This window comes from Panthera leo, chromosome A3 (assembly GCF_018350215.1).
Source record: "Panthera leo isolate Ple1 chromosome A3, P.leo_Ple1_pat1.1, whole genome shotgun sequence".
Lineage (NCBI taxonomy): Eukaryota > Metazoa > Chordata > Mammalia > Carnivora > Felidae > Panthera > Panthera leo.
Window position 1 is genome coordinate 86,287,890 of NC_056681.1, and position 26,204 is coordinate 86,314,093.

At 40.3% G+C, this 26,204-nt stretch overlaps 1 protein-coding gene and 1 long non-coding RNA gene across 21 annotated transcripts in view; one reads left to right on the top strand and one right to left on the bottom strand.

Moving 5' to 3' along the window:
• Nucleotides 1-270: 270 nt before the first annotated feature.
• On the top strand, nucleotides 271-21,401 carry LOC122216155. The gene is made up of 4 exons (XR_006200739.1): nucleotides 271-354; nucleotides 5,845-5,896; nucleotides 21,089-21,161; nucleotides 21,250-21,401. It is a non-coding gene; the product is annotated as an uncharacterized LOC122216155 (long non-coding RNA).
• AAK1 (AP2 associated kinase 1) overlaps nucleotides 9,999-26,204 on the bottom strand; it is a 167,894-nt gene continuing 151,688 nt past the window's right edge. For 12 of the 20 annotated variants that reach the window (XM_042932545.1, XM_042932543.1, XM_042932544.1 and 9 more), the window contains 3 exons: nucleotides 25,276-25,386; nucleotides 23,421-23,531; nucleotides 9,999-13,512 (listed from right to left, as the gene is read on the bottom strand). In XM_042932545.1, coding sequence (XP_042788479.1) covers nucleotides 12,383-13,512; nucleotides 23,421-23,531; nucleotides 25,276-25,386 — 1,352 coding nt within the window. In that variant the 3' untranslated portion in view covers nucleotides 9,999-12,382. Of the gene's footprint in view, nucleotides 13,513-21,388; nucleotides 22,499-23,420; nucleotides 23,532-25,275; nucleotides 25,387-26,204 lie in introns of those variants that run through there. The other 8 variants (XM_042932562.1, XM_042932561.1, XM_042932560.1 and 5 more) reach the window with 4 other exon arrangements.

Here is a 26,204-nt window from a genome sequence, read left to right on the forward strand (position 1 = left end):
TTGCTGCCAGCAGAGAGAAAGCTGTAAACTTTTTATTCCAAAGTCCTATTAGGTTTACAGAAAAGTTGCAAAGACAGTACAAATTGTTTCTATCTGTCCCTTAATCGGCTCCCCCTGTTGATAGCGTCTTACGTTACAATTATACATTTGCCAAAAGTAAGGAACCAGTATTACTAATTATTATAACTAAGGAACCAACATTAACAAAACTCCTCCATGGTTTATTTGGATTTCACTACTTTTTCTTTAATTCTTTTTCTGTTCCAGGATCCTACCCAGATATATTACATTTTTCTCGTCATAGCTCCTAACACCTTCTGGCCTGTGACAGTTTGTCAGACTTCCCTTGTTTTGGTGACTTGGTGACTTTTACCAGCTTTGAAGAGTGCTGGTCAAATATTTTGTAGAATGTCCCTCAGTGGGAATTTGTATGATATTATTCTCTTGGTTAGACTGGGGTTATGGGTTTTGGAGAGGAAGAACACAGAGGTCAAATACTCTTCTCATCACATCATGTCACGGTTGTCACAACAGTGTCACAACATACCACTGTTGATGTTAACTTTGATCCTCTGGCTGAGGTGGTGTTTGTCAGGTTTTTCCACTGCAAAGTTACTCTTTCCATCTTCCCTTTCCATACACTACTTTTTGGAAGTATAGACAACATTCAAAGTCTGTGGAATTAAGCTCTACTTTGGAGGCAGGAGAGTCTACACAAATTAGTTGAAATTCTTCTATGTGCGATATGTCTTTTCTTCCCCCATTTATTTTTTCAATGACTTTTATATCAGTATGGGCTGATATCAGGTTGGTGCCTGTGTCTCTGTGGCTTTTTTTTTTTAGCACTTCTTTACTTTCTGGCAATACCAGGTGCTCCGAGTTCACCTTGTATATTTCCTGCCCCCAGCCCTAGAATCAGCCATTCTCTGTGGAGTCTCGGTTCCTTTCATTTAGAAACCAAGATCTGGGTGTAGTGCTGAGTGTGCTTGTCCATTTACTTTTCAGTCTCTTGTTCCTTCATGTTCATCTGTTCCTTCTCTACGGGTGGTTTCTCCTTAGCTGATAAGGAACAACCATATTCAAGCACTTCCCCCATTAATCCTCCTTCATCCATGTCCCCCACTGGCAAGCTCCCTAGCTCTCTTTTCATTTCCATTCAAGCTCATAGCATGGTCACATCTTATATGAATTTGAAAGGGCTACATAAAAAGAGTAATAAAGTGTCACCTCATATGCAAAATATGAAATAAATGCAAATATTAAAAATTGTCAGATAAAGCACAGCTTCAGAGCTGGTAGGCTCAAGGGAATTGTGCCATTACCACATGGTGGTGCCACCAAAGCTGGTGAGTCAAACAGCAATCAGTAATACTGAATGAGCACTTAAAATGGGCCGCTCTTCTAAGTACAACTCGTAACAATCTGTGATGTGGGCATTAAATGTTATCCCTGGTTTACGGATGAAGAAACAGACTCAGAAGTTCAGTGGTTTGTTCAAGTTTACACAGCTGGGAAGTGATGGACGAGGAATGTAACCCTAAGCAGTTTCAACTTGTGTTCACCTCCACTCCTCAACACAAGGTATCCGTTGCCCTTTGTCAGTAAGAACGGTGCTGTTGTTAACTTGTCTTAGAACTTTGGGAGTAGCTTTAGTGACTAGATTAGTTTCCTACTGCTGCTATAACAAATCATCACCACTGGAATGGCTTAAAACAGCAAATTTATTCTCTTATAGTCTGGAGGTCAGATACAGTCTGATACAGGTACAGGTACAGCCTGAAGCCCATTTTCACTGGACTAAAAGTCAAGTTGTTAGCAAGGCTGGTTCCATCTAGAAGCTCTGAGGGGAGAATCTGTTTCCTTGTGTTTTTCACCTCTGGTGGCTACCTGAATTCTTTGGCTTCCTACATCTTCAAAGTATCACTCCAGACTTTGTTTCTGTCACCACGTTGCTGTCTTCTCTTTTCCTGCATCTTTTTTTTTTTTAATGCCTCTTACCCATTGAGCCCATTCCCCTCCCACAACCCCTCAAGCAACCTTCTGTTTTTTCTCCATATTTAAGAGCCTCTTATGTTTTGTCCCCCTCCCTATATTTATGTTATTTTTGCTTCCCTTTCCTTATGTTCATCTGTTTTGTATCTTAAATTCCTCATATGAGTGAAGTCATATGATATTTGTCTTTCTCAGACTAATTTCACTTAGTATAGTACCCTCTAGTTCCATCCACGTAGTTGCAAATGGCAACTCTTTTGATTGCCGAGTAATACTCCATTGTATGTATATACATTTTCTTTATCCATTCATCCGTCGATGGACATTTGGGCTCTTTCCATACCTTGGCTATTGTCAATAGCGCTGCTATAAACATTGGGGTGCATGTGCCCCTTTGAAACAGCACACCTGTATCCCTTGGATAATTACCTAGTAGTGCAATTGCTAGGTCATAGGGTAGTTCTATTTTTAATTTTTTGAGGGACCTCCATACTGTTTTTCCAGAATGGCTACACCAGTCTGCATTCCCATTTCCTGCATCTCTCTTGAAGCTGTGATTATGTTGGGCCCACCTGACTAATTTAGAACTAATTAAGGGTCCCATTTTAAGACCGTTAATCATCACATGTGCTAAATCCCTTTGGCTATATAAGTTATCCTTCACCGGTTCTAGGGGTTATGACATGGATGTAGGAGGCATTATTCAGCCTACCATAGTGAATACAGTGTTTTGTTTTTAATGTTTTTTTACTTTGTGAGTGCACGTGCATGCTTACACACGGAAGGGACAGAGAGAAGAAGAGAAAGAATCCCAAGCAGGCTCTGTGCCATCAGCACAGAGCCCAACACATGGCTCAATCCTGTGAACCATGAGAGCATGACCTGAGCCAAAATTAAGAGCTGGACGCTCAACCAACTGAGCTACCCAGGTGCCCCCATTTTTTTTTAAAATTCACTGATATTATAGTGTAATTTTCCTTTTCTATCCTACAAACATTTATTCTGTGATGTTATTAGTATGAGAACTGGAGGGAAAAAACATCCAAATCAATGATATTGGAATGCAAGTTAGATATAATAAGATATGGAGAAGGCTGTTAATTTAAGAAGGATAAATCTTTTAAGAAAAAAAAAAAACATATAATAAAAAAAAATTGGGGACCAGGTTGCTCTCCTGGGGAAAAGAACAGTGCAGCTGTGGTGCCCTTAAATTGTGGGTTATTATTTATACAAGGTCCTTGTATAAAATAGAACCACCTTGTTCTTTAAAATATATCCTTCCTTCTTTACACCCCACTCAGTCCTCAATGCACTGCAGTCTGCCCTGACTATTTTACTGAAATTGCTCTTGCTTGAGTTCACCTCTGGCCTCCAAATGACAAATCCAATTAACATTTTCCTATCTCTTTTGATCTCTCTGTGGCATTTAAAAACTACTGACCACTTCTCAGTCTGGAAAAGGTTTCCTCTCTTAGCTTTGGTATCCCCCTTCTGTTCGTCTACGTTTGTGACTGTTTCCTTCATGGCTTTGTTTCTCCACCCGTCCTTGAAGTGTTGTCATTCCCAAAGGGTGTTGTAAATGTTCCTCTCATTCTACATTCTCCTCATCCAAGACTCACTGATAGACTCACTGATGACTTTCCTCTACCAGCAGTCAAGACTTCTCTCCTGATTCATACTACTACTGGCCATCTGGACAACTTTACTTCAACAGCCCATGTGCAGGCACAAGAAAGACATACTGAACTACTGTGGCTGTTTCACCTTGTGTTTTTGAACACATATTTTAACTGGGCTAGCATTGATGAATTTTCATCAAGAAATTCTTCTAAGAAATCCTACTAACTCTATTAGGCTAATTTAATTTTTTTTTTTTTTATTTTTTTTTCAACATCTTTTATTTATTTTTGGGACAGAGAGAGACAAAGCATGAACGGGGGAGGGGCAGAGAGAGAGGGAGACACAGAATCAGAACCAGGCTCCGAGCCATCAGCCCAGAGCCTGACGCGGGGCTCGAACTCACGGACCGCGAGATCGTGACCTGGCTGAAGTCGGACGCTTAACCGACTGCGCCACCCAGGCGCCCCCTAGGCTAATTTAATTTTTGATCAATTTCCTAGGCAATGTATTTCCAGGGACCCAGTCTTTTCTTTCTTTTTATTTTTAATGTTTATTTATTTTTGAGAAAGAGAGACAGAGCATGAGCAGGGGAGGGGCACAGAGAGAGGAAGACAACGAATCTGAAGCAGGCTCCAGGCTCTGAGCGCAGAGCCCGACACAGGGCTTGAAACCACAAACCACAAGATCATGACCTGAGCCAAAGTTAGATGCTTAACCGACTGAGCCACCCAGAAGCCCCGGGATCCAGTCTTTTCTGTATACATTTTATAATGGAGACTTATTAGTCAATTTTTGGTTCATTTCAAATTTTACCAATGTACCTTCTGCTACTAAGTTCTCTTGTGGCTACTAAACCTACTAAATTCAAATTTCCTGAGTCAAGATTTTGATTCAGATTTTGTCAAAATTTCATTCTTCCATCAATTTTCACTGATGCGTGGTTTTAACTGATTTGAATTTTACTTGAACTGAATATTTCTACTAGTAATAGTCATTAGAAACTGAACAAAGTCTGACAGTTTATATTTAATTTTTGGTTACTCCATTAGAAAACTGTGATCAATTCCCTTCCAATAACCTAGGGTTCTCTAAAGAGTAAAAACAGAGTCTGTCCTTGGGTTAAAGGTCCTGCTCAGAAACAGGATGAGGCTGGGGAGATCAGGTAGCAATACTAATTTCACCATATGTGACTTCACCATATTCTCTGTGCTAGAGAACTGAGCTGCCTCTGAAGAGTATACTTGGATTCTTTTGGGCCCTCTAGACTTAACTTGCATAAAAGGTTGAGGAATTATTTGTCTTCTTCCATGTAAGCTGAGATGCTAACTGAGGCCCTCTAGACCTTACTACCCCAATATAAGGATAGATAAACTCAAGGAAAAATTCTTATGATGGAAGGAAAAAGATCTCTGTCTCCAAATCCAGAGAGATGGGTCTAAATTATCTGCTCGCGGCTTTTCTCTGGGCCTCACTCGGGTTTTTCCCACTTGGTTTTCGATTAGGGGGTAATACTTCCCTGGCTGGTCTCTTATTAACCAGTCTCAAAGCTAGCAAAAGTAAGCCACAAAAGGGTGAATGCAAACGATAGCGTCCTGTGGGAGCCAGAGTGTCTAACTCTGGCTCTCCCTACAAGGAAGGCAGAGCTAAGTCACTGCAGGTGAGTCGGTCCACATGTGCAGAAGGCTCTGATTCCTGCATCTATCTTAGTGGGAACAATGCATCTATCTGAAATGGCTTTCCCCAGAGCAGTCCAAGTCACAGACAAGGAAGATTGTACTCTTGGTTAATGATACCTTGAAATAGAAAAAGCAAAGGAACTTCACACTGTAGAACTAGGCAGGGCATATATTTAAAGACAGGTGAATCAGATGTTAAATGAATCTTCAGAAAAAGTAGGCACCTTTGGTTTTACTTATATATATTATACCATAACTCTCTGGATCCCTGGATCTTCTTTGAACCATTATCAGTTTGAACTCAGAACTGAACTCAGCCCTTTGCCAATTCTCCCTGAATGATGGATGTCAAACTCGTTAAAGCTCAAATGTTACTATTATTTTCTCAAATTTGGAGAGGAAACAGGCAGGCAGTTTCTCTCCCACAGTATAGATTTAGAAATTGTTAGGAATAACTCATTTCCCCCCAAGACTTCTCTTTGTGTGTGTGTGTGTGTACTTTTTAATGTTATTTTAATTCCAGTATAATTAATGTACAGTGTTCTATTCGTTGCAGGTGTACAGTATAGCAATTTTACAATTCTCTACATTACTCAGTGTTCATCATGGTAAGTGTACTCTTAATCCTCTTCACCTATTTCACTCAGCCCCCCACCAACCTCCCTCTGGTAATCACCAGTTACTTTTCCATAGTTAAGACTCTGGCTTTTTTGTTTGTTGTTTCCGAGACTTCTTTCTTTGTTATGTTAATGCTGGTCTCTCTTAAGGGATTTTTGTGTGTGTTTTTAAAGACTGAATATTGATGCCGGTCATATTCAAATAACATATTTTAGGAGCTCACAATAAAGTTTACAATAGCAGGGAGCTCTGTGTTTTTTCTAGCTCAATCCATATGGCCCCATTGTCTTGTATTATTTCATTTACGTCTCCATGGAACATCTAGAATGGAAAGAAGTTGTCAGGAAATAACAATGTTGGCATTGGAAACCTAGCAACCAACCAACCAAAAGTTGTCCTTTGAAACTTAAAAACATAAAACGAGGCTTGCTACTATAAAAGGTGCTTATGGAGCCCTTCAATCCTAGGAAGATCTGGCTTAAGAAATAATACAAAATATAAATCATTTATTTTTATTAGGTCCATTTTAATAAAGTGTATAAGAGTTTACAACTCAAAAAATTATTCATAAAAACTATCAGATACATAAGATAGATCACACGAAGAGTGCAATAACATAAATCCAATAGTCTGCAAATAAGAGGTATTGCAAAAACTGTTAAGATTGACTTTATAAATGTCTTTTTCCCTTCCTTTCCCATGTTCACAGCCCTTGAGATTGCATGCACATATTGTCTTCTGAGGTCTGAGAACTTCAGTATTCCTTATAGCTGGGTTGACTTCCTCATTCAGTCAACTCAGAATGTTTTGTCAGCAAGGGGTTTGCCTCTTCTCCATGGAATGAGCATGGTCCTTGGCCTTTATTTGGTTTCTGTCCCCTAATAAATGGCATCAAACACTTTCTCTTTCAAAGGAACATCTTGCAGGCCTTGTGCTGTCTGGTCACTGTTGCCAGTCCAACACCACACATGAGCCAAGGGTTCAGGTCAAACCCTACTGAGTTTCATCTTTGTGGATGAGACGAGCATGCTTACTGTGGAAACAGGCTGAGGCAATGGCTGATTTTCCCACCTTTATCTACAACAACTCCAGTTCTAACTCAAGAGTTGTTGGCCAATGGGACTAAATTCACTCAAGCCAGCTACCTACTGTCACCACTTGGTATTCTTTGGATGCCTTCATAAGGAGGTCTTCACACCATGGCAAAAAGCATGAGGACACCACACACACACACACACACACACACACACACAGACATCGACACAGACACACACACCTTTCTCCATTCACAATCCTCAAATAGGAGTCTTTGGTAGACTCAGAGAATACAACTGGATTTGCCATTTCAGAGTGAAAAGGCTACATTGTTTTCTCTCACTCCCAAAGTCTCACTTTAACTGACATGGTTAAAAAGCACTTCTGCAATTCCTTGCCAAAAGGAATCAGACAGATCCCTTTAACACATATATGCAGTTCTATTACAACGTAATGCAGATAATATTGACTTGATTTCAAGAACAGAATACTGTTACTATAAACTCAAAACAGTGCCACCCATACTGAGACTGCTGGAAAATAGCTCAGACTACATTTCTTACAGAATTATAAATTACCGGAATCCTGGACTAAGCCACCCGTGTGCTGGTTAGCATTTAGCCATTTTTTACAAGCTATTCCAGAGTCCCTTCACACCTAAACTTGCCCCTGCATTCTGGAGCGCATTGGGCCTGTGTTAGATCATGGTGGAGAGATGCCTTTGGGTTGTCTCCAGAGTAAGGCTGGACTTCTGCCAGCCTTCCTTCATCTGTTCTTCTAGTCCATAAGAAATGGGGAAGGTGAGCCATTTCATTCTTATTTGGAATTATTCCAGTGTGGTGAGATTATCATAGGTTAGGCTGAAACTTAAGAAACTGTTTACAGTAACAAAGGCACATAAAAATTAACATGATCACTCGGTCCCACCTCTCTTTCATCCACTTATTGGTATGGTCATAATAGGGTAATGTTAAGTGAGGAAATGAAGGGGTGGGAACAGGTACAAGGAAGGTGAGCCAAGATTTGCAGGAATAAAGAAGCAGGAAAGAGCTGTGTCTGGCTGTGTCTTAGTGATAGGATCTTGGATACCACACGTGGGAGGCCTGTTTCCTAATAAAGGTCAAGGTACAAAGGAGGCAGTAGAACAGGAAGTCGGAGAGGAAGGTGGCACCTGGGGAATCAAGACACCGCCAGTGTGGATTTTCACATCTAAGCTGAGGCAGCTAGTTGTTTGCAGCAACCTAGAAAATTTATTTTTGTAGGAAAAGAACACAAAAACAATTCCCAACCAGATACTACTTTTATTTTCAAGCATCTTGAAACCCTTAAGTGAACTTCACAAGTTTGCAAATATTCTGATGGTTTAAAAAAACAAAAAACCCAAAAACCACAAGTAGTAGTTCACAAAGGGACTGAAAAATGAAGAATTTAAATGACATGATTCCATTTAAACTCTTCATGTTTACTCCATCAGGCAGGATGGGAGGACTGGAACCCAGGAGTGACTGCAGGCATTTACAAAGCGCTTCCACCTCCTCAAAAGCTGCGGTCTTTCCAGCGGCTCTCCTATGTTTCTTTTATCAAAATAACCCGGGTTCTAAATTTCTCAGCTAAAACTGCACCTGTGTGACCAGCAGCCATTCCACAGTTGACTGGCATGTGTTTTCCAATTTCAGTTCCAAAGACACAGCAGAGAATGACATCTTCCTTTATGAAAGGCACCCAATGACTCCATTCTCATGCTGGAGAATGAGTTGGCTCTCACCCTTCTCCCATTTCCTATAAAATTTCCTATTTGATAAAATGCATACAAATTATATGATCTATGTTCTGATGACGTTTCCTTATGGTATCAAATACAGCATGGTTCAATTTCTATTGTCAGATCACTCTGGCGATTATATTTATTTTAAATAAAACTAAGATCTGCGACTTTATGAGTCAGTGAAATATCCACCAAATAGCTGAAAACACTGATGTACATGTACTCTAAAACTTACTAAATCAACAACGGGCAAATAAGATGCCGATATTTTTCTTGAAAGTTTAGAAAGAAACGCTGGTCACCAGATTAAACTCAGACCTAAAGTGGCCACGTGAACATGTACACACCAGTCCACACATAGGAAGTTTTCAACTCATTAATAATGAGTGAGCCCAAAATGAAATTGAGTTTAAGATCCAGGTTCCCTTAGGCTCTGCCCAGCATCTGCTTCCACATCAAATTTTGTTCATTCCACTTCCCAATCTAACAAGGACTGGGAGCCTAAAGGGTCATATGTAGCTCAAGAAACAGCTATGTTAAATATTTTCCACCACACATAGTAAAACTTCATTAATTTAATAGTGACTGTTAGTCAATTAACATAGATTCTTTAAAAGTTCATCAGTGCATGTTGTGGTTCAATGCTTTACATCTAAATATATTCTGGCTCATCGCGCTCCACTGAAATGAAAGATCACAAGTTCCCGCATTCCCTAACAAATGTGTAAAAGCAAATAACACATAAAAGTAGGAAGTACAGTATTTTGTTGACTATATATCTTCTTTTTCTCTTTAATGTTAACCTGTTGCAGTATAGTTTTTGGAAACATGCATTTGGTACTAACTCAAAGCACCCTGAGCACTCCTAATTCCCTTAATGCTAAATTTTCTAGAATTCCAGATTCAGAATGGCCTCTGGCAAGAATATTTTATCTTTATTTTTTTAAATGTTTATTTATTTATTTTGAGAGAGAGAGAGAGAGAGAGAGAGAATGAGCAGGGGAGGGGCATAGAGGGGAGAGAGAATTCCAAGCAGGCTCTGCACTGTTAGCATGGAGCCCGATGCAGGGCTCAATCCCACGAACCTTGAGGTCATGACCTGAGCAGAAACCGAGAGTCAGACACTTAACCGACTGAGCCACCCAGGTGCCCCAGCAAGAATGTTTAACCTTTAAATGATGCATTTACCCTATATGATCCTAAGATCAGTGCAGAATTTACTAGTTATTAGCTAATAATTAATGTAATTTAGTCAAACAATTTTCATGCATCACTCAATAAAAACACAAAAGTAATTTGCATGTTTTTACATTCATTTCCTATTCAAAGACTGTATTTAGAGTCTCCACCCACAATAGGTCTCCAGTGAGAATAAAAAACGTTGCAAGCCCATGCTTGACAAATGATTCAACTATGTGATAAAATCACCATGATTTTATCGATTTTACCTCGAGAGCTAACATGGCTACTTGATTAGGAAGAAGTGATCAAATAACCAAAGGAAAGACATTTTGCAGGGCTATTACGGAGGTAATCCCGAATATCTGGAAGAGTGAGTGAGAGCGACCTTCTCCTTTAAGAGTTTCTGACAGGGGGTGAGTACCTCCCTGAATATTCCTATCCTCTTAGCTCCTGCTTTTGAGGCCTTTAATTGATAATGGCCAAGGGAAGAGTTTGGGGCGCAAAGTTCCATATGCATTAGCTCAAACTACTTATTCAACTGGAAAAATGATTTTGCATCAATTGTTACACAGAAAAATCAGAAATAATCACTGGGAGAAAAGCAAACTTTTAGAGGGAACATTTCGCATTCCCCAAAGTGAAAAAGACTGGTGTGGCTGAAAACTCGGTGGAAAACCACTGCTGATAGCCCTGATCCAGTGCCAATGATCAAAGTTTATCTTTTAACATGGACATTTGAAATAAGTGGAGACTACACTAGAAAAAGTCTTGAAAAGTTGCCATTCATATCCTACCACCAAGACCCCTGAGCTTCAAATTTAAACAGTGTGATACCTAATCAACTTCAGTATGAGTCTAGCATTCTGGCTTGAACCTTGGATGAATTTCCAACTCTTTTACACCATTAATTTGGTTTGGTAAGTAACCCTCCCAACTTCTCCAGCTAACAGAGACATCACTAACATCTATTATTACAAGTAACAGGAAGCTTTTGGGTTGAAACATGGCCCAGCAGCTCTTTCCATTAAATTGAACTTCCTCAGCAGAAATCTTCCCATGGAGACACGAATTTCACCTTAAGGCACTATAATAAAGGGTATGAAAACAGCCAGGAATGAGTCAGATCTTTCCAGAAATAGAAGACATTTCAAAACCACAAGTCAGTCACCTACCTGGCCTACTTCAACATCTAAAGAGGACAGAGAATTGAAAGGTTTTCATGGCTAGCTGATTCAGCTCTTTTCTTCCAAACTGACTTACATGTCTCAGATTTCTATTTCCTCAAGAGGCAGTGGAGAAAGAAAGCAAGGAATTAGAAAAAACAAATAAGGAAGCAAATCTAGTTTGTAGCCTAGTCTCATGATGAATTCCATAGTGACAGCATGGAGTGCTCACAGGTTTTTAAGTAGTTAATAAAATATTACTAACACCATATACCCAATGGTTAGAGCTGTAACAAGGTGCTCTTTTCTATCTGGGGGCGGGGAGAATTATAAAGATAATTAATTTTTCAAGACCATGTACAGGAAATTTGTTAATAGCAAATAGCACATTTTGGAGAAAGAAAAATCTATTCTAAAGCCTCAGTTGCAGCAGGATTTTCCTACACATTCCAATGAATTCAATTTTGCCACAAGAAAAGAACTAAATAAAAACAGGGCTCAGATCAATTAGGTCAGGAGACAAATGCCAGTAAATGAGTGATTGTGGAGGTAGGTATAGTGTGACAGGATTTACCTAAAGGAAAAATGCTCCCTGTGCACACACACATGGCACACACATACCTGTGCACTCCTGGTGATTTAAAAAGCGTGGGCATGGGAAGGCTCAACACTGTTAGACATGAGCACAGATATCTCATCTGTTTGCATTTCTATGTAGGAAAGGATCTGACACACGTTACACACCCACACTCATGTGTGAGAGGCCAGCCTGGCTCGCACAGACTCAGAAACAGATCCAGAGAATCCTTGTAGAGTTGCTGGTTTCACAGGAATGATTAGTATCTGCAGGATCACACTTCCTTTTGATTTGCAGGATTTTTATCTTGCATTTCCTTCCAGAAATATGCCCTTTGCAAGAGCATTAAGTCAAGTCCTGAAGGGACTAATCTTGTGTCCTCCAATGAACATGACTCAGAACGGAAACTGCAGGAATAAACCTTGCAGTAACATGGCCCCTTTTGGTTTGGGGTGAAGTATTTCTGGATTCAAGCAGTTTTGGGGCAAACAAAGAAAGCAGAGTTCTGGGTGGAGGTGGAGATGGAAATGCCTGGAAGTCCAGAAATCAATATAAACAAAAGAAATGAGCATAACTTAAAGGGGTTTCAGTTAAGTATCACTGCAACGGAGTTTGTTGAGCACACAAGTTCTGCTGATACGTGGAACTGAAAGATAATAATTGGTGTATTTCTTGAGATAGGCTCAGCTGGGAGTGACGTGGTAGGTACTGAGGGTGGGGTAAAGACAGACGCCTAAGGCTCAGGTTATCGCTCCTAAGGTTTCTGCTTGCCTGATTTTGAAGGAAAGGGTGCTAAAGCAAAAGGATCTGCAGGTGGCAGCTCCATAGTCCTGGAGGAAAGGGATGTGATGGAAACAGAGCCAGCTATCGACTGTTTGTTGGTCTGTGAAACAATTTTGTAGGCAGCAATGGGCTGGGCTTCTGGATTTGGCTCATCTTCTGGGCTATAGTGACGAGAATATTTGGATAAAGACTGGGGGCGGAATGGTTTGCCAGCCATGGGGCCTGAGACAGCTTCTTTCTGGGGCTGAGGTCCTTTGTTTCTGTCGTTAGGATGACCCCCAGGTTCCAGGGAGGATCCCCTGGGAGAGATGCTGTCTAGATGGTCTGCTGCTTGTACAGAATGGGAGGGGTGGTTAGACTGTTGGACAAAAGCAGCCATGGAATACTGAGCTCGGACGGGGGCATACGATGCCCTCTCTAGGCCTGGGAGCAAAGGAACATCGTCAGTCTGGTTGAGGAGACTGGCCTGCACGGGCAACTCCTGGGAGGCGCTCTGGGCAACTGCTAATTCCTCCATGCTCTTCTTCTTGGTAAAAGGAGCTCTCAAGAACACGTCCGCCTCCTCCGGCTGGGAAGGAGCCACACTGCCCTTGGAGACAAATGGAGCTTTGGAGAAAATATCCATGTCATCAGTTGGAACCCTTGAGCTCCTGAAGGGAGCTGTGGCAAAAACATCTGGCTCCCCGAGACCATCAGTGGTCGGCTGTGTGAGGGCTTGGAACTGGTTCTTTCTTCCACCTTGGCCTGCTTTTGCTTGCTCAGTAGAGACTTCTGGCTGAGTGAATGGAATGGCTCCTCCCAGTTTCCCTTGCGGAGGCCTGCAGCTCTCATCCTCTTCTTCAGACTCCATGAGGAGAGGTCGGGACCCACTGCAGTCTAGCATGTCCCCCTCGAGATCAGTCCCTTCCTCTTCGCTGCTGTGGAATGAACTGTTGCTTGAAGGGCCATCTCGGGCCAAGTAGTCAGATTCTAAATTGTTCTGAGTTTTCATGCCAGGTACTCTGGAGGGGTCTGGATACAAGGGAAGGCCTTTAACACCCGCTGAGTCTTTAAAGTGCTCTACAGTTATTACAGGACAGGGATTGGGCTCTCTCTGGAGACCTAGAAAAGCACAAAATGCAGAATTAATGCACAGATCAGTCCAACTCTCCTTGGAACATTTAACGGTCAACCCGCGGCAGAAACATTGTGGGACCAAATAATAAAGGTTGAAAATGGAAAAGGAAAAACAGAAAAATAAAAGTCAGGCAAGGAAACTGCACACAAACTGGAACACAAGCAATCACTGTATCACATTTTGGAACATGATCGGCACAATGTACAGGAAAGGAGATGAAGATGTTAGGCACACAGACATTCAGCATAACTATGAGCTGCTCCTACTCGCGGGGCCAGACACGGACACCTGCTCTACCTGGCACTGGCTCACGATGGAATGAAAACAAACCCAGTCACTCATGTCCATATACACCATGGCAGTTCTGCATTATGTAGAAGTACTGTCTGGGGACAAATGCAATTCAGTATCTGACATGTGGTCATCTGCTCCATGCTGCCTGTATCTGAGGACAGATTCCTCCCAAACCACCCCCCTCCCCGCCCCCACCACCACCCTGGAAAAGCAGCAGAACACGGCTGCTTGATAAATACAAGATTTACATCATAAGCACTACTCAAAGAGCACAAGAGTGCCCCAAATACCAATACTGAAGGCACTTTCTAAGGGGAGGAGACATAGTCAAAATCATATTAAATAAATCACCTTCAGCTGGAATTGCTCTGGAATTTTGTTTTCAGTCTTCTAAGTTACCAAAGATCTCCTCTGCTTAAATGAATCTATGATAAAGTCCTTTAAGCAGAAGGAGTAAAATACAAGGACAATTACAGAAATATTTGCAAACTCTAATCTACCAGTCTACTTCTATCTAGATAGAGGTGCCTCAGGGTGCTCTGGCTTTTAAAATCAAATAGACAATTATCAGAATGCAAGACAGCTTACCTTCCAAGAAATATTAGCAGGTTAGGAGTATGTCATTGGGCACATGTTAGCAAGAGGGCAGGAAAAAGGCATATGTAACTAAGCAAGAAGAATCCAGAGAAAGGGTGGTTGGGGGTAAAGATATCATTTCATCATGGGTTTCCCAACCCACCAGGCATTTGGTACAATGGTTTGGATTCTGTAGACGACTTGGAACCTCTGTACAGAGGTAATTCCATCATCCCCTCCCCACATTACCCTCTCCCCTTCCAGGCAAATCATTAGCTAGTAGAAACTTCTGCTAACAATTATCCCCTGCTAAGGTTTCTGCTTGAATTAAGCACACAGAACACAGCAGAAGCGGCATCAAAATCAGTTTATTGGGAAACCAGTCACTTAGAGGCATTACATTGTATGCAAAGAGATGTAGAGAGAGATCGGAACATTTTAGAAGATACGGTACAAAAATACTCGTTTCTCGGAATTCTATTAACTTTTTAGCAGTGCTTCTTTTTAAACAGCTCTCACCTTAAATATCATTTTCAGAAAGAAAAAAAAAGGTGGGTGCCCCCCTCATTTTCTAAGAGTTCAAATGCATTCAGTGAATTCCTGATTAGAATCTTTAAGTAAAATTCTGTATGATTTTGAAGAGGATAAGTTTTTTCTTTGAGCGACAGCTTTAGTATGTGTACCTACACGGTGACTTGAAAGCATTAGTCGGCTGACAGGAAGTAAACGGAACACCTTCTTTCTTGCATGGTCAAGCTAATAATGGCATCATAGCCATCAATAATGAAAACTGAACAGTTTGACAGGAGTTGGTGTTTTGGGGAAATTTAAATTGAATTCCGTCAGATCAGTTTGTGTGTAGAGAATGCCAAAAAGCAGCTACCTATAGAACCAGGGGCACTTCGGATGCCTGCGGTCTTACATTACATTTCAAGAACTATCAGATACCAAGTAGAGATGCCCACATCCAGAGCTAGACAGGATGGAAGAACATGCTTAACCTTTCTAGATTACTTAAAAAGTGGGTTCTTGGTCGGCTGGAAACCTGGCACACTAGCATATTCTAGGATTTTGATGGCAATAGGAAAACTACACCTAAAACTTCAAGAACTTTTAAAAATTCACAAGCACAGTCACAAAACCCCTATAACATTGAGTTTGCAGGGAAAACTTACTTCCTGTTCTTCAAAACAAGGCCAGATCCATTTCTGTTTTTCAGCATTCTTCTGCCTTCTAGGGTTGGAAAACTAATTTAAAGGATTTTCCTGAGAAGGCCAAGTCTCTGAACCTCTTCATTCTTTTTAGAGAAGGTGTGGTGTGACTACAGCAGAGAGCAACTACCCTTTGCAGCTCTCCAAGCCAGGCATTCTGGAGACCAAAGAATGCCAGTGAGTTTGGGGATGCACAGATATCCACACTCTCTCAGCGCAAGAAACAAAATGGTCACGAGAAGGAGAGGTTCTAAATAACTGTGAGCAGAAGATGGACATTAAGTCTTGTTGGCAGTTACAGGTTCTTTCTGGAATGAGTGTGTTCTAGTAAGGTAGGGAAAGCACATGTTTTCAAGGTGAACAGTCCTTGTAGATGAGGATGGCCTTGCACTATTAGGAAAACATGTTTGCAGAGGTCTGGCTACTAGCAATGAAGGAATTGCACTAATTTAACCTCATGTCTTGGCCCTGTTCCTCTGGTAACCAACCACGCATAGCAGATGCCCCATGACCACAGAGCTCAATGAAGTTAGCCCGTTGTCCCTGAGGGGCGGAGGGCTTAAATCCAGGACATGGTCCTACAGTCTGCCCAAGGGTCTTTCATATCATAAAGCCTAAAGTAGGGCATTTTGTTCTCATTCCCTCAAACTGTGTTACGTCCCTTTTCATTGTGGTTTTGTGCGTTAAATTAAGCAAGAAGGCAAGACACGCTTCTTTTTCTTGCTCTCATGTAGGGCTGCGTGCAAAGTTAAGGTTAAGCACACTTTTTGAAACTTCTGTCAGGGATAATGCCATTTTAGTCTATTTTGAGGCTCCAAATTGTATAGATTTCCCTAAGAGTTCATAGGCTTGACAGAGTAGGAAAGAAGTCCCCAAAAGTATCTGATGACTTAGCAACTCTCCTAACTGCCTATTAACTTCCAAAGCAACCATCAGTGTTGAGTGATTGGGGGTATGTTTACCCTCGGAATTTTATGTGATGGACATAGTGAGAGGGTCATCAGAGTGCTTTCAAAAAAATCAAAATCTGAAGACTTAAATTTTAGGCTGGATACTCTTTAGTGCAATATATCATGCACAATCCAGAATTTTTCTTTCCTCCATACTACAAACTGAAATAACAGGTACAGGGAGTATCAAAGACATAATTCTTGCTAAAAACGGAAAAATGAAGACTTGGGGAGTACTGAGAAACCTCCTCATACATTTAGCAAATAGCAAAATATCCCTTCATAAGAACGCCAGAAATGCAGCACCAATTGAAAGTCACACTCTTGGAGCCAAATCAGGGAATCAAGAGGTGTACATCAAATTAATAATTTCCACGACCTTTTAGCTTCGATAATAAAATTAAGGGTTCTACCATATGTTGTGCAGTGGCATTAAGACCCATGACTGGGGAATAGGGATTTGACGGGAGCCAGCATGGGCCAGTGATGCCGTGCCTCTCAAGCCAGTGGAGCAATTAAATGAGATTTCTCCCTGGGCATAAAACTGCTGTGGCCAACATAAAATGTTTAATTAAACTGGCCTGGGTATATTAAAGATTAAATTAGAGGAGGATAGCTGCAAATCTGTGCTCCGTTTTCAAACCTGCATCTCGTCATATCAAATGCAGGCTCACGAGGGTTTTATTCTCCCTGACTCCATGGTAGCCATGACTCATTAAAATGTCCTCAGCAGGTGTCCGCACTTCCCTTGTGCACAGCTACTTACTGCCACTCAACAATGGGTTTAAATCCTTCGTGCAAAAGTAGGCTTTCAGATTAGGAAAACAGCAGCTATTTTAAGTTATTTACATCTGTGAACATCAGGCTCCTGGTTGAACAGATAAGTCTTTATTCCCCTGTATGTTTACATAATAAATTGTTTACAGACTTTTTTTTATACAATATTTGCGTAGCAGTGTTTAAATTTCATATTTTTACTGTACAAGGTAGCTTCGTGTACCTGTTTGCTTTGTCTTCTTAGGGAGGACATGATAAAGACCTGTGGTAAATATACAACCATGTGATAAGGGGGGGGGAGGTGCAATAGGGTAGAGCAGAATACTCACAGGAAGAAGACTAAGGTCAGGATACTACCATCAAAGTGGGAACCAAGGAAGTGTCTTCCATTCAAGCAACTACCACCATTTGGCAACTCTGCATAAGTTAGCATTACCCAAAGAAACTCCTTCCTCCACCTTGGTGAAAGGAAACCCGGGATAAACAAAGTAGTATCTTGTTACAGATTATTTGAAATGGAGGCCATCTGGGATTCATTTTGACTCAAGAAACCCAAGTACATCCAACTTCAGGAACATGACTAGGGTGGAAAATGAAAAGACTAACTTTGTGTTGGTAAAATTATAGTCTCTAGAGAGGAATAAAAGACAGTTTTATATTATCTGGAGTGTTTCAGTAAAGATTTCATTTTAAATATCCCTCTGCTAGTATCTCTGTTCTGCCTGGCAGCCTCTAATTCACTTAATTCAGTACTTTGGCCAATCCTATCATTTTTGTCCCCAAACTAAGTTAGTGGCTACACGAGCCTGGTAATCTTACAGTCACAGAAAGTTAAAGACTCCTGGAAATTTAGACAAACATCATCATGGGAGACTTTACTTTGGCCCAAGATACCTATAGTGTGCATTTATTCAGGTGAACTCAGATCCCTCCATACTTCTGGGCTAAGGTCAACCCAGAAGGTCCTCCCCTTCCCATACAATTGCTGAAGGCAGACTGTTCCTGACTTGGGGAAAACTGTGTTAGTTCAAATCAAAATGATCAATTACCTGTCAGCAGAGCAGGAAAAGAGTATTATAAACAAAACTAATTATTTCATCTTGAGAAAATTTTTCTTGAGTTTGTTTCCCTGTAATTATTAGCAATCCAAGTTCTATAATTCTACTTCAGAAAGAGCCAAGTCCAGTATCAAATGACACTGAACAAAGTGACAACCTCTTTCGGAGGTATTTTAAAATCCACATCTTTCCATTTTCTAAACTACTAAAGACAGGTGAAATTATGGAAGTTCCCTTATTCAGAGGATCAAGGAAATTAAGAATGATAGTTGTCGCTTTCCATTATAAGCTGCTCTCTGGGAATTTTCTGTGGATTATTCCTTTTACTGTCTTTAATAGTAACCACATTTCATCTGAGGTGGGTGGGTGATTTTGTTAAATGTTACCCTAAACCAGGAGTCATGGAAAAAGATCAAGAAAGAGATGCTTCCAGATGCTGAAAGCAATACTAATTAGATAATAATTCAACTGATTTTCCTATACCTTATTACCTTCCTTGATGGTATTTCTAAAGAGAGGAGTTTCAAAATAACTTAAATGATGGCAGCATCATTAGAGTAAGTATTAGCTTCCCAAGTAAAACCAGATGCCTTTGAATGGAACAACACTCAATTAGCTGTCAAAATTCTGGTATGTCTGCTAAAGAAGTCATTAATTATGATCAGAGTTAGAAGTGTCTATTTAAACCTTATCTCCTCCGAGTCCCGTGTTTTTAGAAACACTGGGGCCTGAATTTGGTGATCTAGTTATTTGAATGCTTTAAAGAAAAAAAAAAAAAACAAAAAACGCCAACAATTTGTTATGTGTTCTGGTATAGTTACTACTCTTACACAGTTGGATTAAAGCAAATCAGAAACATATGCTTATAGTATCTGCCCATTTTTAAGTGTCAGATCACTGATTTTATGTTTTAAAAGAATTGAAATCTTCTGACACTGTTTTGTTGGAATAGGTAGGGGTGTGTGAGTAATATTAAAAAAAAGAATCTATGTCCCAAACTGTCCAGTAATGCAGGCTTCTATTCAGTTAACCAAGAAAGAGCAACCCAAGTTAGTAAAAAGTCCATTATAATTCTCTAAAATGTAAATACTGCTACAGTAACAGTAAGAACTACAGAAGGTAACTGAAGAACATCCGGATTATACAAATCCTTCATAGTCCTTCCAAAGCATAATAGTATGTACGTAGAAGTCTAGAATTCCATACGCTTAAAGACCATCTAGTCCAAACTCATCATTGTATAAAAAAGGAACAATAGCTCTTAGAAGTGAAGAGCCTGCTGAAGGCTGCTTGGCCAGTGACCGGAAAAGGTCAGGGAGAGATCCCAAGTGACCTGGCCTGTCCTGCCCAGGCCTCTTCAGCTGGCCCGGCCTCAGGTTCCATGTGAAATGAAGTGGATGGACTAGAGACTGGTCTCTCCGATCCCTCTTGTGGAGTTTGTATGTCTACCAGTTATCAGCATACCTCACTCATATCAAATAAACCCTTTTAGCTTAGGGATGAAGCTATAAACTAAGGGAGGTCCCATTTGCTGAGTCACTCACATGGATACCTTAGCAGAAAAATAGTTCTTCTCTTTGAGGCCCCATTCCTAAAGAACAAACCCAAGATGATTTCATGTCATTATCTCCCTCAGACTTCCTCCATCCAGTCTCTGGCTGCTAGTCTGTTCATTTTCATTAACAGTCTCCATTAAGCTTTATTGAGCCAGATGACTAGATAATATATCTCAATGTGATTACGGGTAATACATGAAAGGAACAATTTACAGATACCTAATTTCTAAACTGTACTCTTCATGGTTTCAATTAAATTGAGAAACTAGATATTTCATTATATTTCTAACATGTATATGTATGAAAAAAATCAAATTGGAAAACATAGGCATAAAACATTGTTCTTATTTAAAAATAAACATTTCCTTCATTAGATTATACATTCTTTCTATGTCCAGGAAAAAGAATCCAGTTTTGATCTTCAGTAATATTCCTGTCCACAAAGGTGCAAACCGAGTCCCATTTTCACTACTATCCAATCATGGAGAGCTCTTCAAGGATATCTTTTTTTTTTTTTTTTTATCTTCAGCAGGAAGGTGGTGCCTCCCTCAATTTTGGAAATGATCCATTATACTAATAGAGGGCTTTACTTAGCTCATCTAGTTTCAGCTGGCACAGGAAGTATTTAAAGTCAGGAGGAAGACTGAAAGATTCAGACTTTTCCTCCGCTGCCTTTCAAAGGCTGCTCTCACATTTCTGGGGTCAAAGCTTGACCTCCAAAGTGCAGTGTTTTGCAGGCTGTTGTTGCTGCTCAACTCCCTCCCCCCCCCCCCCCCCAACTAAAGTGCAAACGTGAGGAAGGAGAAACAAAAGTACTAGATAGAGAAACAGGCAAGTGGGCTTGGAATTTTATTTGTACAAATCTGATCAACTAAGAGTTTCCCTTCTGATCATGGAAAACGGCACTCGAGGAAGAGAACCACAGTGGGTTGCTCTGTGCCCACCTCTTTTTCAAAAGGGTAATTTTATAAAATTGCTTTCTATGTAAGGAAAAAAAGATACACTTCAATGAGTAAGTACATATACAGAGGGTGACCATGAGGCATGTTGTCATGTCAGTGCAGGGTCCTTTATTTATTTTATGAACAATATTCTAAGGTTAGTGAGGAACTACGCTTTGTTTTGTTTTTTAATCTAGGAAGCCAAGGAAAACCAACTGAACATATTTCATTGGCTGCATCCTTCAGTTCCAACATCAGAGAGAAAGAAAGGTAAGTAGCCAGAGTCAAATTGTGCCCAGCTTGTAGGCACACTTATTTCTGATTATCTGAAAATAAACAACATGCTTATTCTACAAAGACAGAGGACCTGCTGAAAGCTTAAAGCAACACACAAGTCTACTCAAAATGATTCCATATGTTACACTGTAGGATTGCTGTGTAGTTATACAAGGGAAAGAGGTCAAAACCCTGTACAGACACCTGATATCAGACTTGAAACGCCAAGTGGAAACAGAACTATTCAGCGTCTTCATTTATACACAATTTACAATATTTGATTCAAAATAAAAATCACAAGAAAAATACATCTGTTTCTGCTACAATTCCTTCCCCTCCCCCATCCACCCCCCAGTGAAAAGTCTTCTAATAAAAGGTATCATATTACCACCATTGTCTTGTTTTGGTCTAATTCTGAGATCCCGGCTTGGGACAGTTAACATGAAAAGGAATGGCAATACTTGGGTTTTATATAATGTACACATTTTATCCAAGGATCTCAAGTACTTGCAGTCACATCTCCAGATCTGAGAAATCACGGTTCAATGGAAGCCAGAATGCTGGATGAATGCTGGGCAGGTTGCATGGGGTGTAAAATCCCTTGGCTAAGTCTATGATCAAACAAGGTCAAAGCTGGTTGGCTAGAGCTGGGCTCAATTTCTCTTTTCAAACATATCCCATCCGTCAGTCAGTTTTACCCTCTCTTAAATCACACACTCATCTCCAGGCTACTGCCTAGAGTTAAGACCAACTGAAGAAGCCATGTCCTCATGATAATGCAGCAGCGTAAAAAGCAAAAACAGAGAAACACATTCATCAGCATCTGGCCAAAGGAGACAGGGGTTGGGAGGACTGGCGTGGGAGGCCATTCCTAGCAAGAATGAGACAAAGGTGTCAATTCACTAGTTTCAGTTACAGTTAAGCTTTTGGTGGAGTTGATTCCAGCAGAGGTGAAGCTCATGGCATCTAGCACTTGATTTAAGATAATGCTATTGAAGAGGGGTAATGAGAAAACACAGCAAACTAACAGGGAGGAACTGGCCAAGGAATATCTGGAGGGCCAAAGTGATTTTCTTTCCTTATCATTTCTACAGGAGAAGGCAAGGGGTAGGAGATAAGGGCTGGAGGGCCCCTGATTAGCAGATTTTTTAAAAAATCATTTTTCTTATAACTCCGTAATGAAAATGTATATTACGGTATGAAGGTTACAGAACTGCATCTGCTACTGGGTCACGGCTACAGGTCTATGAGCTGATCCACCAGCAGTAAAGACCTGGCTAGGTTGGGAAGACTGGACTCAGAGCTCCCACTGCTGTTTCTAGAGTGCCCACCTGGAAGCGGAGAAATAGGAGTTCAGTACAAAACACAGAGGGTTAAGGTTTAGATGTGCAGAGCAAGCAAAGGAGAAACAAAAAAAAAACCCTAGAGAAGCAACAATTTACATCTGCAAACTCTTACGTGTTGATTTTTAAACATATGAGTCAGATATGCACCACCTCCCACCAGAACTTCAGGCACTGTGTGCACACCATACCACAGGCAGAACACCTTGCAGAGAGGATCCTGTTTTCAAATGCCTATACATTTTGCCTGAGAACTGCTGGCTGTACACTAACTTCCTCATGATATCGACTCATCTCCCTGATAAAGTAAAAATCAACAGCTGTTGCTTTGGGGAAAAATCTGTTATTAAGACCACTGTGATAGAAACATGCTTTAAGAAATATAGAGATGGTCCCATGGTAATTCAGTGTCTCATGGCACATTCAAATGGTTATAATCCATCAAAGAGGAAAAAAGATGCTCCACAAATGTCCAAAAGATACAAATGATATCAAAGCACCATGCTTAATCTCTTTGGGAAGAATATTTATCATAGGTTATTCAAATCGTGCTAAAAAATGTTCAGTGCTTTTTTTTTTTTTTTAATATATGTATATATGACTTCAGGTTTCTACTGACTAAAGGTCACTTTATTTTTGGCTTGATACTTTGTAAAACCGGGTTTTAGTCAAAGAGTTAAATACTTTTCTTCTCTCTGAATAAACACCACAGTGACGTTTTAAGATAACTACATCTCCATCTGTATCTGTGTCTCTATCTTATACTGGTCCAGCCCCAAGGCCTGTCATTACCCCAGTTCCCTTCACTAAGTGTTGATGCTTTCTTCCCTCTTGCAGATTAGGCACATTACTATTTTGTAAACAGCTGTGATGCCAAGTTCTTCTCTTTTCCCCATCCTCTCTTTCTTACCTTGTGGGTTTTTGGTTATCAATACAGGAATAGGGTCAAACTCATCTTCTGCCACCTTGTCCGAGCCCTCAGGGACATCAAAACCTGAGATGAGATTACTATCTTCTGCAGCTTAATACAGAATGCAAGTACACAAGCAGAAACAACAGAGGCAGAGATTAGCAAATGAGAGAACATGTCAGAGGCATAAAGTTCCACCTATACAATCACTGTTGTTTTTGAAGATGAAAATGCTTATTTTCATGAGTGGAAACAAAGGTAGCAAAACTGAAAAATAGGGAAACAGAAAAAAAATGGTTTCAGGCTGGCCATGTTAAGACTTTCATAAATGATTAGGGAGAAGGGTTATAGAATGATCTCTACTACCATTTTAAGACCTTTAATTGTAGTTATTGTGAAATCTCTCTTCAACGTCAGTAATTCACAAAGGCACAGGAGTTAGTCATTTATCTTCCTTATTGAGCAAACAGGGGCCTGACTAACAAACAATATTCAAGAAACTCAAAGTTAGGGGCAGGGGGGAGGTAATTAGTAGTAACTGCTGTATACAAGGCAAACAAAATCTTTCTGAAAAGACTTGCTGTCCTATGATTGGGAAGAAAGACTTTCCAACAACTCTGATGCCTCAGGGAATGTTGGGGCCCAAGATCACATGCACTGAGATTTCAAGCAGAAGTCTGTTAGATATCCTTCTCCATTCTGATAAAGACTATCCTACCAGCACAAGCGCTAGCTGAGCACCTATTCTGCAAATGATGCTTCTCTGTAATTACACATTACTGCTGACACACTCCTGCCAGACATAATTGGTTAAAAACACATCCTCTATAAAAACATAATCATTTTAATGTTATCAAGGGTAAAAACAAAACCTCAGCTCTTACCACTGCAAACCATAAACTAATTTTGTTTTGTTTTGTTTTGTTTTTTAAGCAGGCTATATGCCCAGCGTGAAGCCCAATAAGGGGCTTGAACCACAGCTCTGCGATCAACACCTGAGCTGTTATCAAGAGTTGGACACTTAACTGACTAAGCCACCTGAGAGCCCCAAACGAACTGTTTTTTAGTCATCTCAGGGAGGCTTACTTCTTGAATTTCCTTCAGAAGAAACTTACATTGTTCCTCTTCTATATATGTGCTCCTTCCAGAAAACCAATTTCACTACCCAAGTACAGAAAGAAGGTTAGTGAATGCCTGCATAGAGTAAGCCAGGCTCTGTGCCTCTCACTTCTATGAACAACTAACTCACTGAAGAGAGCCCAATTCAAGCTACTTCTGTCCAGGAGCATTTCACCCCAGTATTAACCCAAGAGTAAGAAGTGAAAATGGTAGATCAGAAAGAGAAATCTAGTAACCAATCATGACTCAAAATTCGAAACTTTTATAAGTTCAATCTTTGAAGACTGACTTTGAGGACTTGGCCTGCTTCTTTAAACATAGCAATCCCTACTCAAAAACTTTAAATCGGATTTGATGAAACAATTTTAAGGTCTCAGGCTAACAAGTATCGTATTAATTAATAATAAAAGGGAGTCAGTGGATAGTCAACACAACCATCTACATGCGCGGACCACAAAGGTACGTAGCTCTGCCTTTAATGGAGACCATGGACTATGTGCATTCCAGGAGACTGCCAGAAAGCAATGCCTACACCAACCTGTTGTCTAAGCCTTATTAGGTACTCTTCCTGAGAGGGATTCTAACACAGAGGCTAAGAGTACAAACTCAAGTTTTCCATATAGAGGAGGGGGCTAAAAAACTTCACTGCCAAAGACTTTTGGTAAGAAAAATTCTCAGAAATCATTCAGATCTCCTTTAAGGATACACGTGCCCCAGAGGACAGGAAAGCATTTACCTTTATGGGCTGGAGCGGATATCGCTATGGGGGCAAACTCTTCCAGCAGGTCAGTAGTAGGGTTAGAAAGCAAGGAGCAATCAATCAGGGAATCTTCCCCGGTGAGAGAATCTGAGTCCAGATTAACAGCATCCCAGGTCAGTGATGGCATTAAATGGCACACACAATACCATGAGATTAGATCTTAGCCTTTAAGTTACTGCATTTACATGTTATACATATAAGCCAAGGCGAGAAAAGAAAACCAAAAGTAACATATTAAGCCCGCTGAATTTTCATCTATAGTAAGATATATTTCTAGATTCTCTTAACATTAACATATAAATATGGAATAATTCTTTGCTCAGAGGTTGCTGGGTAAGCAAGTATGTGATTTGGATGCCAATAAAACTTTAGCAACTTAGTTCTCAGCAAATGCTATTTGGGAAAAAGGACTTTGCAACTAAAGAGTTTCATTTAAACTTTCCCTAAACATTTATGGGAAAAGGTACTATAGGATGAAGTATCTAAGCTGACTAGGAGGGGATTGTCCCTGACTTATTATTAGCAGAATATGACACAGTTAAACAATACTTTCTAGAACTCAACTAGATCCCCATTTGAAACAAAACAATCTTGCTTCTTACTAGTATTCTTTAAATTTGAATTGCTCCTCTGGACACATGACTTTCACTTTTAGTTAAGGAACAGAAGGAAGGCAAAATTCAGAGTTCAAGTATTTTCACATACAAATTGTTCTCTGGGAAAGTTTTCTAAGAGAAAACAGTCAAGTACGCACAAGAGAAAGGAACCACATTATCTTTTATGTTCGTTTTTTTTCCACTTAAATGTAAGTTTATTTTCACAGTCCCTAGACTTCCAATGGTTTCTGTTCCAAGTTAGAAAATCAGACTCCTTTACCAAGGTTGACTATGGACTCGATAAAAATG